Below are 15,150 nucleotides of genomic sequence, written 5' to 3'. Positions count from 1 at the left end.
GTAGAAAAGAGAGATAATGTGATGTCAGCGCCTGCCTGCAATAGAAGAATCAGCATTAGAAATCTCACACTGTGTTTACAGACACAATGTTAATATTTTAGTTCTTCGTCATTTAATATATGCTCTGGGCATTGGTCATTACTGCAGAACTGAAACTGTACAACCCTTTCGTTTCCCATCGTTTCTCTTCTGGGATTCCTGAAGGTGTTTAGAGCCTTTGCCACCCGAGCAGGGAAGCATGGAATACACCAAACAGTTAATTCTTAGTTGTCTGCTTAACATCTGCCAAAAACTGTCTCCAGAAGGTGGCAGAATACCCAAAGGTACGTACATTGTTGGAAGCAAGTGGGGAAGGATCATCTGCTCTGAGTGTGAATGTACTTACCACTTGCAGATATTTTATTTCTTGCCCTATAGACGTTCTGGATGAGGAGAAATTCAACGTGGAATTGATAGTCCAGTGCATCCGTGTTTCTGAGATGCCTCAGACCCATCACCATGCCCTTCTGCTCTTGGGTACTGTTGCTGGAATATTTCCTGTAAGTGTTAACGATCTTAAGGCTTATGCAGGTATTTTGGATGTTTTCTTCCGTGGACATATATAGGCGCACATGGTTGGGATTCTGTGGGGTTCTGGACCTTACAGTGCAGGTGGGCCTCCCAGGCCTGCCTCTCTAGTTGAGGCAGTGAGCTGGTTGATCTCTCTAAGCTTTGGCTCCACCTTTTGTAAAGTGGAAAATACAGTAACCTTCATAGAATCGTGAGAGTGGGACTGGATAATTTATGGTTAGCACTTAGCATGGCACTTGGTGCAAGGTAACTCCAGTAAGTGGACTTAAAAGTAATTTGATTATAAACTGCCTCAGTTAAAGAAATTGTGCTCCTTATGGAAATCCATCATTTAAAGATTTTTAAAGAGATGGAAATTATTTTCATCTAAGGGATATGTTCCTAACTGATGATTTTTGATTCTTCATGAGCTTCTGTGGGTCTCTTAATCTACTAAAATGGTGTGTAAGATTTAATGTGTGTGGGATTTTTTTTTCCCTTGGTACAGGGTCAGTAGCCCTCAAAGGGGTTGACAATCCAGAAACAAGAATCATTGATATTTTTCTTTTGTTTTTATTGAAATATAGTTCATATTGTTACAAAATCTGCCTATTAGAAGTGTACGGTTTAGTGGTTTTATGTACTCACGGTTGTACAGCTGTCACCATATGTATTTCCAGAACACTGTCATCAGCCTCAGAGAGAAGCCCCGTATGCATTAGCGTTCAGTCCCTGTTCCCTTTACCACCACACCACCTCCTCTGGCAGCCGCCTATCTACTCTTCTGTTCTGGACATTTCCTGTGAATGGAATCGTATAATACGTGGCCTTATTTGTGTCTGACTTTCTGCACTTTGCATGTTTTCAAGGCTAATCCATTTGGAAGCTTGAATCAATACTCCTTTTATGGCTGAGTAGTTAACCGTTGTAGGACTTTTCCTGGTAGCTCAATGGTAAAGAATCCGCCAGCAATGCAGGAGACTTGGTTCAGTCCCTGGGTGGGAAGATCCTCTGGAGGAGGGCATGGCCACCCACTCCAGTATTCTTGCCTGGAGAATCCCATGGACGGAGGAGCCTGGTGGGCTAAGTCCAGGGGGCCATAAAGAGTCAGACTTAGAGACTAAACAACAGCAACAACAGTAAACGCTTGTATGTACATTGTTTCATTTATCTGTTCAGTAATTGATGGACATTTAAGTTGTTTCCACTTTTTATCTGTTCGTTAATTGACATATTTGTTGTTTCCACTTTTTGGCTGTTCATCATGCTGCTGTGAACATTCATACAGGAGGCTTTGTGTGAACGTGTCAGTGTTTTCAGTAGGAGTAGAATTGCTGGGTCTTAACTTCATGAGAAACTGTCAGGCCATTTTCAAAGTGAGGTCATTTTGTGCCCACCACGAAGTGTCTAGGGGTTCTAATTTGCCCACTCCCTCACAGTTATTACTGTCTATCTTTTTTATTATACTTGTCCGAATCGGTGCTTTCTGATTTGGATTTTGCATTTCCCTCATAACTGATGTTGATCATCTTTTCATGTGCTTATCAACTGTTTATTTGTGGAGAAATGTCTTTGTGCATCATTTGCCTGTTTTTAAGCTGGGTTATATTTTTTTATTGCTGAGTTGTAATGAATCATTGATATTTGATCTGCTTAAGATGGAAAATGTTGAAAAATGTGTTTGCTTTCAGGATAAAGTTCTACACAATATCATGTCTATTTTTACATTTATGGGAGCCAATGTGATGCGTCTAGATGATACTTACAGTTTTCAGGTCATCAACAAGACAGTGAAAATGGTTATTCCAGCACTTATTCAGGTGAGTTTTCTACTGTCATTGGGGTTATATTTTATAATTTTTAAGATTTTACATGGTGTGAGATTCAAGTAGTAGTTAATAAATGACATTAAAAGCCTCTCCAGAATGCTCAGGTATCAGTGCCCATTAAATTTTAGAGTGATGAAGCTAGGGAGTAGTCTTGGAAATAACATCTTTTCCAGAAATATCTATAAACATCCCTAGCTGATTGTGCTGTACTGCAAGGGTATAAACTAAACAAGTACCTTAACATTCTTCTGACAAAGTGAATTTATAGTCAGGTTATATCTCAGGACATTGCGTCAGTTTGATGAGACCCTTAAGTAGGTCTGTGCAGATAGGAAGTTTTAAAGATATGGTGGCAAATGTGTTAACATACAATTTAACTGACGTTTACCAAGTGTTCTCTGAAACTTAGTACACAAAGAGATGACTGAGACCTGGTCTCTAACAGCCTAGTCTCAGGAAGAAGTGAAGACTTTGAAACTAAAAAAGAGCCTTGAAGATGAACGGGCATGGTTATCCACTTGGGTTTTCTCTTTACCTCCACTGCTGTTACTTTCTTTTCTCATGTTATTGACCATTTTCTCTGTGACCATACCGAGCACCTTCTCCTTTTAATCTTGCTGTAAGGTTGGTATTCTTTGTGTCCAGCAAATTAGCCAGTGTGGGACACATATATAAAAAGGAAAATAACATTATGCATTCATGTGATGTATGCCAGTGGGATAGAGAAACACTGAAGAGTTCATTGTAGGGGAAGGCCCATATGGGCCAGAATGACCACAGACTTTCATAAGAAATGCACTTCAAACTGGTATGAAGAGGGTAGGATTTGTCCTCTGAAACAGCTGGCGGTCCCGGCCTGGGGTTGTGCACAGTGTGTGTGAGGGACGTGGAAAGCAAAGTCAGGTGGAAGTCGGGGCGCTGGGTTAGCTGGCCGTGTCTCTTTCTTCATTCTTTCATTGATTCAGCAGTGGTCTTTCATGCACCCGTACCAGATGGTCAGAATTGTATTCTGAAAGCAGCAGGGGGCTGTTGGCTTTGTACTGCTGCGCTTGTTAGACGATACCGTCCTTCTGCAGGCATAGCTCAAATCCTGTTCGGTTTTTCTGGACGCCCCCAGAGCAGCCTCGCTCTCAGGGCCCGTCGTTGGCCTCTGCAGTCTTTTCACGGGAGCGTGGTGCCTGGCGGAGATGAGCGCCTCCTTCCGGGCGGGGCTCACGTCCTGCACTCTGTGGTCCCCTCATGGGAACGTAGTCTGTACTCCTTGGTTGTTAGAATCCCTTTGATAACTGTCTTGGGGGCACATCAGAAGGCCTTTTCGAGTCTACTTAAAGCTTGTCTCATGGCGAGTTGGCTTCTCCTTGCTGTCCCCTGCTTGCTGCCCTGCAGTCTGATGGTGGCGACTCCGCCGAAGTCACAAGGAACGTGGAGGACATCGTGGTCAAGATCATTAACGTGTTTGTGGATGCGCTGCCCCACGTGCCCGAGCACAGGCGCCTGCCCGTCCTCGTCCAGCTTGTTGACACGCTGGGCGCAGAGAGGTTCCTCTGGGTTCTCCTGGTCCTGCTCTTTGAACAGTACGTCACCAAAACTGTGCTGGCGGCCGCCTATGGAGAAAAGGTCAGAGCACAGAGCGGGGTGAGAAGAGAAAACGGGAGGTGTTTCACATAGATTTTGCATTACTTTTCACTTTAAACTTGTGGCTGGTGATGCTTAATGCGCATGAGCTCAGAAGTGCTTTTAAAGGCATTTTTTAATATTCTTTGGACCTACTTCCAGAGCCTGAGGCACTGAATATCCTTGGGAGTAACAGGACTTCTCCTGAGGGTGACTGGAATTTAAGAAACAATTGGTGCCATGCTGGGTGGGTCTGTTTTAAGCCCAACAGCATAGGGCTGTACAGGAATTAAACTGTGTCTCATTTCAGGGGGCAGGGGAGGAGAGTCAGTGTTAGAGAGGCCAGTGAGATGCAGGTAACTGTTTTGAAGAGCCCTGTTGAGAGAGATGAGGGGGGACTTACAGGTCCAAGGCTGTTTCTAAATGACTTCTTAGACAGTGGGATCCAGGAATAGATCTAGAACCTGTGTTAAGTAATTCAGTTCTACCAGAAATCATAATGCAATTTATCCTGGACTTAAACCTCTTAATTCTTGTAAATTGGCTTTCTTATGTAAGGAACTCACTATCTGATTCTTCTAGTCATACACATGACCATTCTTATGGTCTTTGTGGAGTGGCTTTGTGTGCTGAGAAGTATTTTTAAAATGTTTCCCTTATTTGTACTTGTTAAGTAATGTAAATTTGAGAGGTACAGTTTTATTACTTCTTTCTTTCCTCTACACAGGATGCTATTTTAGAGGCAGACACTGAATTTTGGATTTCCGTCTGTTGTGAGTTTAGTGTCCAGCATCAGATCCAAAGCTTGATGACTATCCTTGAGTACTTACTGAAGCTGCCAGAGGAAAAAGAAGGTAGGTGTTAGTCAGATGTTAATTATTGTTTGATCTGGAAGCTTGAGAGAAGCAGAAGATTATGCACTGTATCCTCAGAACCCATGGCATGTCTTTAGAAGGGTTTTTTAAAGTAAGTCAGTAATTTATATGTCTGTCACCTTCTCAAATCTTTGTAGAAAACAGTAAGCAGGATTTCTACCTGCCATTCCTCAAACGTTGGTTTTTGTGTCTCTGTGCTGGTATGTGGGCTGTGGAGTGTTCTGAGTGGGATGAATTATAGTAAAAAGACAGCAAGTTAGTAGGACCTTATTAGCTGTATCTTAGCTTTCCATTAAAATGCGAGCCATGTGTGGTGACAGGCTAAGTACAACAAAGCCTGAATTTTGATTCACCCTCTAGGACAGTGATTTGTAAGTGGCCACCAGTAGACACATACCCCTTTTATATTCGATACATTTGAGTATGGAATTTTACGGAGTTTAAGGACAAACGTCCTCAACTTTTAGGTTTAAATGTTGAAGGGGAGGGATGACCCTCCTTCAGTCCATTGTGGGCCATCAAAGTACATGCCTCTGTAGCTTCAGAAATGGGGCATGGAGCCAGTTTAGACTCTTTTTGCAATATCTTTGTCTTCGATTTGTTTGTCTCAGTTACCTTGTTTTTTGTTTGTTTGCTTTTGTCTTATATACTCTATTCTCAGGGCTGTTGGATATTTTATTTGAAAATATATCTTTCACTAATTTAGAAGAGGAAAAAGTAGATATAACAAATTATATATGTATATAATAGGGCTTCCCTGGTGGCTCAGACAGTAAAGAATCTGGCTGCAATGCAGGAGACCCAGGTTTGATCCTTGGGTTGGGAAGATCCCCTGGAGAAGGGAATGCTATAATACCCACTCCAGTATTCCTGCCTGGAGAATTCCATGGGCAGAGGAACCTGGCAGGTTACAGTCCATGGGGTGGCAAAGAGTCAGACATGACTGAGCAACTAACACTGTCACTTTCTTTTCATGTATATTATATGGATATGTTTAGTAATATACATGTGTTTTATGCATAACAGAGTTCTCTCTAAAACTTGTTTGCATTTACCATGCTCATTAATACCTGTATCTATACACTAAAATATCAGGTCGAAGGTGAGTGAGGTCACTTGTTCATTGTTCTTTTTCAGAAACCATTCCCAAATCAGTATCTAACAAGAGCGAACCACAAGAAGAAATGCTACAGGTCTTTAACATAGATGCGCACACCAGCAAGCAGCTGCGGCATTTTAAATTTCTGTCTGTGTCCTTCATGTCTCAGCTCCTGGCTTCCAACAATTTTATCAGAAAGGTGAGATGTTCTTTAAATGTATTTATGATATAATTTTGCTTGTTCTGAAGAAATTGTGGTTTAGGCTAGTAAAAATAGTTTGGCAAGTGTCTCATGAAAACATGAGGCATGCCTGTAAGAGAAAGCAAATAGTGCTGTTCACTTCAACATGAACATGTGTTGGGCACGACCTGCCAAGACTGCATATGCATCAGCCCTGTGGCTCAGCAGTTCTGTCCTCAATTGGTGCATCCCTGCAGAAGTATGAATGTGTGCACCCAAAGACATTGAAAAGTATGTTAATGGTAGCATTATTGAAGTTGCCCGGACTGGATCAGTCCACATGTCCATCAACAGTGGAGTGGATAAAGCGGACGGGGTGAACCTCACTGACGCACTGTTGACACTCATCAGTATAACATCGAAGGAAAGAAGGCAGAAAGAATGCATCCTGTGGTTCCTGTCGTATTAAGTTCAAAAACAGGCAAAACACACTTGTGGTTTTAGAAGTAACAACGGTGTCTGTCTTTGGAAGGAGGAGAGGGCAGGAGTCGGGGTCAGGTAGGGGAGGAATTCTGAGGTGCCGATAATACGCTGTTTCTTTACCACATATAGTGAGCTCTGCACACACTATTTGTACATCTTTCTGTTTGTGTGCTAAACTTTAAACAACAAGAGAGAAAGAAGTACATATGGAAACAAAACGAAGACATGAAGAAACAGAAAGAAGAGTCAGGGTCATGACCAGGAACACAAGAATGGCTGAGCATTTGAATATCTCTGTCCTTTTAATGCATGATCGAGACAGGAAACCTGTGATCACTGAAGTATTCAGACAAACAGCTTAGAGAATTCTGTACTTACTCATGACTTAAGGACAATGATCATCAGCATCATGAGGTAGGTGGATCTCCTTGGCCTGATAAAGACATGGTTTATACCACACTTCATCATGAGGCCTGAACGTGTGCCCATCAGAGCTTGGAACAAGGGTGTTCTGGGTCACTGTTCACACTCAGCTAAAGGAACAAAGTGTAAGAATCAGAAAAGGACTTGGCAGACTTCTTCAACTAGTAATTAGCTAAGCAAGCTTGCTTGAGAGTGACCAGTGTAGACACTGCTTGTGTCAAGCAGAGTCTAGGCCGGTGGTGGTGCCTGATGATGCGAGTGGATCAGTGTGACTGGACATCAGCTGGCCACACCCACGTGATGTAAAAAGCACTTGCCATGTCGGGCGGCACCGTGTGACAGTCGGGGGAGAGGAGTGTGCGAGCCCTAGGTCTGGTATGATTTGTGCCAAGTATGGGGGAAGGCTCACGTCACGTATAAAGTTAGATTAAACAAAAGGTAGATTAAAAACTTCAGTGTGAAAAGGAGTGCTTGGCACTTTGAGAAGAAAATCAAAGAAAACATAACCAGAGGATGGAGAAGAATTTCTTAAAAACTTCAGTAAAAAGCCACCATAAGCAAAATGAAAAGAAAACCACAGGCTAAGCTGTTTATAAGTCAAGAGGCATCTGTTTCTATTAGAACAATCGGCAAGAAATATGAATTCACTGAAGAGGAATCTGAAATGGCCAGTGAGATGAAACAGCGTCCTTAGTAAGAAGGAAAAGGCAGGTGAAAGGGGATGCCACTGTGATGTTATCAAACTGGCGGAAATTTTAAAGTTGTTAATACAGGAAGCCGCAAGGCTGTGGGGACACGGTCATTGTTCTGCGCAGTGTTGGGCAGTGGGACTCGGCACTGCCGCTTCAGGAAGCGCTGAGCAGTGTCCCGTCAGGCGAAGATGTTGGCCCCTGTGATCCAGCAGTTCCCTTTCTCTACAAAAACTTGGCTAGGTGCTCAAGGACAAAGGTTCTTTTTAGCACTGTTACTAAAGGAAAAAAGGATGAGGGGGGTGACATAAACTAAACATCCACAAAGAGAGGTGAATGAGTAAGTTGTGATACATCAAGAGGAATAGTGTGTGCAGTTAAAGTAAGTGAGCTAGAGCACCGTGACTCACTGTAGAGAGACCCCCCAAAATCGAATGTCATCAAGGAAAGCGTGTTGCTGCCTGGTATGTTTTATGACATTTAACTGCAGGTTGAGGTTTGTGGGGCTCGGGGTGGAGGAGATTGGGATTAGAGAGCAGTGAAGTAGGGACTGCAGCTGTACCTTCATGTTTATTACCATCTTAAAGTTAGACACAGGCCTCACAAAAGATTGCCGTTTCATAAAATTAATAGGTAAGGGTTACATCATATGCTGTATTTTTCTGAATCTTTGTAGTATTTTATAGATAATATCTATAAAGTGTAATCAAAATAAGGGAAGTGGAGTTAATACAGTATGATGGGGGTGATTTGGACCTGATTAAGTTGTAATATCAGAAAACACTGGGGAGTGAGGGGAAGAATTTCTGAAGTTTCACTTCACTTCAAGTGATTTTTCATCACTGACTTCCATATTGTTCTTTAAAAATCAGGTAGTTGAAAGTGGTGGTCCTCAGGTGTTGACAGGCCTGGAACAGAGGTATGTTCCCTTTTTTTCTTTAATTTGTATTCGGAAAGAATTTCAAACTTTTAATCAGAAAGCTGGAAGAAGTTAAAACTCTCACACGAGTCTCCTGTGTTCCAGGTTGCTAGAAACAGTTCTTGGCTACATCAATGCTGTAGCACAGTCCATGGAGAGAAATGCAGACAAGCTAACTGGGAAGTTCTGGCGAGCACTCCTCAGTAAAGCTTACGACATGCTGGACAAGGTGGGCATTTATTTCTCTCCATCTTCTGTGTTTTGTTGCTGTGCTATATCATTGTCAAGTTATTTATCAGAAAGTTTTACTTTAAGAATAAAGTTAGCGATACCTTCTCTTAATAGAATGCAGCTCAGATTTTTCTTGGAAAAGAATTTGATGCCTAGAGATCATTTTACCTGAAAAAGTTGCTTATCTACTGATTATGAGATTGTGTATCTCAGTAAATTTAAAGCATTAGCTTTAAATGTTGAGTCATATCCTACTGTATAACGTTCCAGTTTATTCAAGTGGAATAAATGATAACCTAATAGGTGGAGTGTGTAGTTCATCAGTAAAATCACTGGCCAGGACCACTGTTTAAAATTGAGCTGAGTTGCTTATCTATGTCGCATTGAGCAGTTAGCTTAATGACAGCATCCTCTTTTGGTGTTGTGTGTTTGATAAATGTGGTTAGTCATGCCTCCCTGAAACGTGAGTGTAAGAACTAGATAAGAATGGGTGTGTGCAATCGCCTCATACTTTGAAGGTGTGCAGCGAGTGGAAGTCTGTCTTAAATGATTCATCTTCCCTTTTGTGTTTTATATTTTCCTCTTTTGTTAAATGTGAACCTGCTGTTTAGGTCAACGCCTTGCTGCCCACAGAAACCTTCATCCCCGTGATCAGAGGACTGCTAGAGAACCCACTGCCGTCTGTTCGCCGGAAAGCTTTGGATCTTTTGAACAACAAGCTACAGCAGAAAACCTCCTGGAAGAAGAAAATTGTAAGTGAAGACTACTAGAGACCCATTACCCAGTCCTTGCTTCATCAGAGCTGCAGTTAACTCCTTGTAGTTTCTCTAATGGTACAGTTCAAATAAGTATGTTATTATCCAATAATGCTGTGCTGCCTGTGTGTTTAAATGTGATATGAACTCTGGAGCACTATGTATGTGTTATAAGAGCTATTAGAGTGGAATTGCAACCAAATGGAATTCTTGCTTAATATTGACCACATGTTGCCTTAACTTTGGCATGATTCTAGTCCTTTTTCACTCCAAACTGGTAGAGTGCTTTATATAAATACAGAATTGACTGCAAGCACATGCATTCATTTATTCGTAAGTAACACAAGTGGGGCGATGGTTGCTTGTGTATAATCATATGGCTTAGGACTTCGTGGTCTGATCTTCATTTAAGCAATCTCAAGCAGTAAAAATGGACAGAAGACTAGCATTTCTTTGCAGCTTTAATTGTTTGGGAATTCTGGCTGTCTTCCTCAGATTTACCATTTCCTCGACCTGGTCCCCGTCCTCGTGGCCATGGTGAAGCATAAAAGAAAGACGTTAGAAGATCAACCAATAAACAGACAGACGGCTCTGTATACCTTAAAGCTCTTATGCAAGAATTTCGGTGCAGAAAATCCAGAGCGTTTCGTCCCGGTGCTGCACACCACTGTGAAGTTGATTGCTCTGGGCGCAAAGGAGGAGAAGAACGTCCTGGGCAGTGCCCTGCTATGCGTGGCCGAGGTGGTCTCCACCCTGGAAGCCCTGGCCATCCCTCAGCTCCCCAGGTACGCCGAGGGGACCTGGGGCAGGACCGCTGCACAAGGTTTCTGCTACCAACTGGGAAGTAAAACCTTAGTGACTTTTTTTTTTGCCCGTTAGAAGAAGTTTCATAAAATTCGATTTGTTAGAGAAGTGATCTTTTCTTCAAACTGGAGAACACAGCATTCTCATTTACCTTTATGGCGTGTGTTGGCCCGTTTCTGCTCCCCTTGGACCAGCAGTCCTGGGAAGCAGTGGCGACAGCACCGTCTCATGAAGGAGCCCTTCCATGGTCAGGCCACGACTGGCCCGTGCCGGCCACGCTGGGAGTGGCCACTCCTGGCTGTCTCGCTGGCTGTGCAGCCTTGCCAGGGTTACTTAGCCTGTAGGGCTTTGCCACCTACAAACCGAGACAGTGCCTGTCTCATGGGGTAATGATGGGGCAGTGCATGCATGGCTTTTTTTTTGTTTTTTTGAGATTAAAAAAATTTTTTAATTGCATAGATTGCTATTTTCATAAAATACAGTAAAAATAACTAGAAAAATGAAATAACACAGGCACACAAAATTTCTTATTACTATTAGAGTCACAGACATAAAATTACTCTGCCCAACTGCTATAAATGTTTAAGAGCTTGCTGTCTCCTTACTTACTCTTTGTAGACCAGTAACAGGTTTTTTTTGGTCTTTTTTTTTAATTGGAGTACAATTGCTTCCATGCTTACCTGACACGTAGCAAGTGTTCAGCTGAAAGACATTGTCATGTTTTAAGTAAAGTGATACTGAGTTGGTACTGTGGGCCCTGGGAGAGCTCTTGCTCTTGGGAACATGAAATGTATAGCTGTTTCATGGGCTCGGACGTCAGAATGAAAGGGGCACGCATGGCGGTTTGGATTTTTTCATGGTGACTTCTGCTCTGTCTTCCATTCTCCGTTTCTGCTTTAAGTTTTGAAACTTGTGTCCTTTCTTTCCAGCCTGATGCCGCCACTGCTGACAACCATGAGAAGCACCCGCGAGCTGGTCTCAGGTGAAGTCTACCTGCTCAGCGCCCTGGCAGCCCTGCAGAAGGTGGTCGAGACCCTGCCGCACTTCATCAGCCCCTACCTGGAAGGGGTCCTGTCGCAGGTGAGTCAGTGACCACAGTAGGGGAAGGGAAAAGTTAGAGATTCGATCATTTTATTTGTGCCTGAAGCTTTCCATTTGGCATGGAGACTCTTATTCTGACAAGATGTGCTTCTTACCAAATGTGTGCCTTTCTCACTTTCGCTGTCCCTCCAGTTCAGTCATGAGGTTGGTATGGGCGTTGCTTTGTCAGGAGACTCTTTCTTTCTTTGATTTTGCAGGATGTATTTTACTGCTTTCTTTTCCTGTGAGCTTTTTGGACTTGGGCTGATAGAGCTTCTTGTGGAAATGGGCATGACTGCTTTGTTCCTAACATGAGGGTTTCTTGACCCTACGGTGTCTTTCAGAGTGGAATGCCTGTGCTGCAATTCAGACAGTGGGCCATTGGCATTTCTAGCCAAATGAAAATGCCTGAGAATGGCCCCCATCTGTTGTGTTGTGTTGATCACTGGCCATTTATGAGGTTAGGAGCCTTAGCTGCTTGGACGCAGATGACTTGATTGATTCACATACTTTCTAGCCACACCTTGAAAGTAGACGTCATGAAGAAAGGGACGTCTGCATCTGAGCAGCTTTCTAGATTCTTTAGCAAAGAACGTAGCTTTCGTCATGGTCCCTGGATCCTTGTCCTCTTAAGATCACTGTCCTGAGCCCTGCCCTCTGTCCTGCCTCCCACCATTTGCCTGCATCCCTGACTCCTCCCTGGAAAGAGTCATCTGTCCGTTTTCTTCCATTTTAATTTACATTAAATATTAAAAATAAGTCTTTATTTTTATTTATTCTTACGTTTGGGGTTGGTGCATGAGGAGTTCTGTGTGAGGCTAAGTGCACTGAGCGTTCCCAGTCACTGGCACGTGGACTGGCTTCTCCATCCTCACCAGGACTTTCTGTGCGTGTGTAGACAGATGCTCTCAGTGAGGACCTGTGGTGGCCTTAATGGTGGTGGTTATTTCCTACAGGTGATTCACTTGGAGAAAATCACTAGTGAAATGGGTCCTGCCTCCCAGGCTAATGTCCGTCTCACGTCCCTTAAAAAGACACTGGCTACCATGCTGTCACCCCGAGTGTTACTGCCAGCCATCAACAAGACATACAAGCAGATTGAGAAGAACTGGAAGGTTAGACTGTACGGGGTATTAGACTTGGGAGGATGGAGATGTGGTACTTAAATTTTAGATTTTCACTTAAAAGAAGAATATGGTTATTTAATGCCATTACAGATGTATTAATGAACTCTAGGAGTATTAAAAACGGGCACATCTCCTGTGTGTTTTCAGAATCTCATGGGCCCGTTTATGAGCGTCTTGCGCGAGCACATTGGGGTGATGAGGAAGGAGGAGCTCGCCTCCCACCAGCCCCAGCTCACCACTTTCTTCCTGGAGGCCCTGGACTTCCGCACCCAGCACGCTGAGGTAGGCATGTTTCCACCCGCCTGTCCTGAAGTTACCACCTAGCTCAGAGCCAGAGAAAAGTCTAGCTGTGTAACCTGTTGTACCTGCCAGAGTTAGACCTAGATGTCAGTACTCTGGCTAATAAATTAGCTCTTCTGTTTTTAGAATGATCTGGAGGAAATCGGAAAAACGGAAAATTACATCATTGACTGTCTCGTAGCCATGGTGGTCAAACTTTCTGAGGTCACATTCAGACCCCTGTTCTTCAAGGTGAGGTTTCTTCCTCCACTTCTCTTACTCACATATCAGTCACAAGATCCATAGAAGAAACTAATATTACTCTATCTTTTTAGCTATTTGATTGGGCTAAGACTGAGGATGCTCCCAAGGACAGGCTGTTGACATTTTACCACTTGGCAGATTGCATTGCTGAAAAATTGAAAGGGCTTTTTACCCTGTTTGCTGGTCACTTAGTGAAGCCTTTTGCTGACACCTTGAACCAGGTGAACATCTCCAAAACAGGTAGGTAGCGGCCTCTAGGTCAGTTGGCACGCTTGCTCTGTGTACATTACACCAGGAATAGTAAGGAAGATATATTTCTTACTTGATAGTCAGTTGTCAGACACTGTTTTAGCATGTTATTAATTGGTGCTTCCCTGGTGACTCAGACAGTAAAAGAATCTGCCTGCGATGTGGGGGATCTGGGTTCAATCCCTGGGTTGGGAAGATCCAGCCTAGAGAATTCCATGGACAGAGGAGCCTGGCAGTCCATGGGGTCGCAAAGAATCAGACATGACTGAGCAACTTTCACACACACAGTATTAATTTACTCACTCGGGAGAAAGAATAAAGGTTCATTTCTTTGCTTCTAGAATTAACTCTAAAACATTAAAATTGATTTATTCTTTAATACTAATAACAAGCAGTCCATTTGCCAGACTAAGCAATCTTAACAACCAAGAATGTTAACAACTCTAAAAGAGTGAGCCAGTCCCCTGAGACGTCTATTTTCCTTCATCCTGATTGATTTCTAGATCATTTTAGAAATACCCCTCTACTTATAGTTCTTATAATAGTGATTTGAATTTAAACACTGGAGATTTGAAACTCAGCTTTTTTTGGTTTTGTTTCCATTTTTACTCTCCCCAATCTACAGATGAAGCGTTTTTTGACTCTGAAAACGATCCTGAAAAGTGCTGCTTGCTACTACAGTTTATTCTGAACTGCTTATACAAAATCTTCCTGTTTGACACCCAGCATTTTCTAAGTAAAGAGAGAGCAGAAGCCTTGATGGTGCCCCTGGTGGATCAGGTAACCAGTGGAACCATTTGCTGTTAAAAGTTGGGACAGTCAGTGGTACGTGCCTGCAGGGTTTATGTTGACCAGAACCACAGTTTGCTGGGTTTTCTTCTTTTTATGAAATTTTAATTTCAAAATTGATTTCATGTTTCTCATGAATGTAACTGTCTTCACAGTGGCATTGACTGAGTTTTTAATTTTTCAAATAAAAGGCATGATTAAGGTCTATTAAATTTTTAATTCTTAAAAACTGAGTTTCTTGAGTGCGTGTAAGGGTTTGGCTGCTCTTCTCTCAGTTTCTGCAGAGGAAAAGGGGCGATGCCATAGGCTGTGATTCCATTTGAGTTCCTCACAGGTGGTAGATTTGCTCTAGAGAGTAATAGAATAAGTAGTACCTGGTTTTTGAGCCTGCTATTAGGAAGGATAGTAAAATACCATATACGTTGAGTATTTTTTTCAAACAGCAAGAGACCCACTGCTCAGTCCTTGTCTCACTGTCAACAGCTGGAAAACAGGCTTGGAGGCGAAGAGAAGTTCCAGGAACGGGTGACAAAGCACCTGATACCGTGCCTTGCGCAGTTCTCAGTGGCCATGGCCGATGACTCGCTCTGGAAACCACTCAACTACCAGATTCTGCTGAAGACGAGGGACTCCTCACCCAAGGTCAGGCGCAGTGGTGCAGCATGGATGCTGTGCGCTTGGCACCCGTGGCCACGGCCACAGGACCTGCACTGCTGTGTTTAGTGCCGGGGGTTGGCCTGTGTCAGGCAGAAGACTGAACCTGAGAAATCTGAATTCCACTTACAGGCCATTTATAAACAGCAGTCCTTCCCACGCCCATGGTGTGTTAGACAGGACCACTAAAATGCTTTATACTTTTAAATACTGTAAAGACTTCAGTTCCTCGTGTTTTCTTAAGCACCATTTACACG

The 15,150-nt window shown here is 43.0% G+C and overlaps 1 protein-coding gene across 3 annotated transcripts in view; it reads left to right on the top strand.

Annotated features, from left to right (window-relative positions):
• The window catches only part of HEATR1 (HEAT repeat containing 1), a 50,838-nt gene that overhangs the window by 33,179 nt on the left and 2,509 nt on the right, over nucleotides 1-15,150 (top strand). For all 3 annotated transcript variants that reach the window (XM_070781769.1, XM_070781767.1, XM_070781768.1), the window contains exons 27-43: nucleotides 205-323; nucleotides 418-539; nucleotides 2,241-2,369; nucleotides 3,765-3,995; nucleotides 4,720-4,846; nucleotides 6,005-6,165; nucleotides 8,615-8,661; nucleotides 8,767-8,890; nucleotides 9,504-9,644; nucleotides 10,143-10,432; nucleotides 11,381-11,531; nucleotides 12,488-12,646; nucleotides 12,806-12,940; nucleotides 13,085-13,189; nucleotides 13,273-13,441; nucleotides 14,076-14,230; nucleotides 14,723-14,881. In XM_070781769.1, the coding sequence (XP_070637870.1) occupies nucleotides 205-323; nucleotides 418-539; nucleotides 2,241-2,369; nucleotides 3,765-3,995; nucleotides 4,720-4,846; nucleotides 6,005-6,165; nucleotides 8,615-8,661; nucleotides 8,767-8,890; nucleotides 9,504-9,644; nucleotides 10,143-10,432; nucleotides 11,381-11,531; nucleotides 12,488-12,646; nucleotides 12,806-12,940; nucleotides 13,085-13,189; nucleotides 13,273-13,441; nucleotides 14,076-14,230; nucleotides 14,723-14,881 (2,524 nt within the window). The remainder of the gene's footprint in view (nucleotides 1-204; nucleotides 324-417; nucleotides 540-2,240; nucleotides 2,370-3,764; nucleotides 3,996-4,719; nucleotides 4,847-6,004; nucleotides 6,166-8,614; nucleotides 8,662-8,766; nucleotides 8,891-9,503; nucleotides 9,645-10,142; nucleotides 10,433-11,380; nucleotides 11,532-12,487; nucleotides 12,647-12,805; nucleotides 12,941-13,084; nucleotides 13,190-13,272; nucleotides 13,442-14,075; nucleotides 14,231-14,722; nucleotides 14,882-15,150) is intronic.

The sequence above is a fragment of the Bos indicus genome, chromosome 28, assembly GCF_029378745.1.
Source record: "Bos indicus isolate NIAB-ARS_2022 breed Sahiwal x Tharparkar chromosome 28, NIAB-ARS_B.indTharparkar_mat_pri_1.0, whole genome shotgun sequence".
Classification (NCBI taxonomy): Eukaryota; Metazoa; Chordata; class Mammalia; order Artiodactyla; family Bovidae; genus Bos; species Bos indicus.
This window is presented reverse-complemented; position numbering and strand designations above follow the sequence as displayed.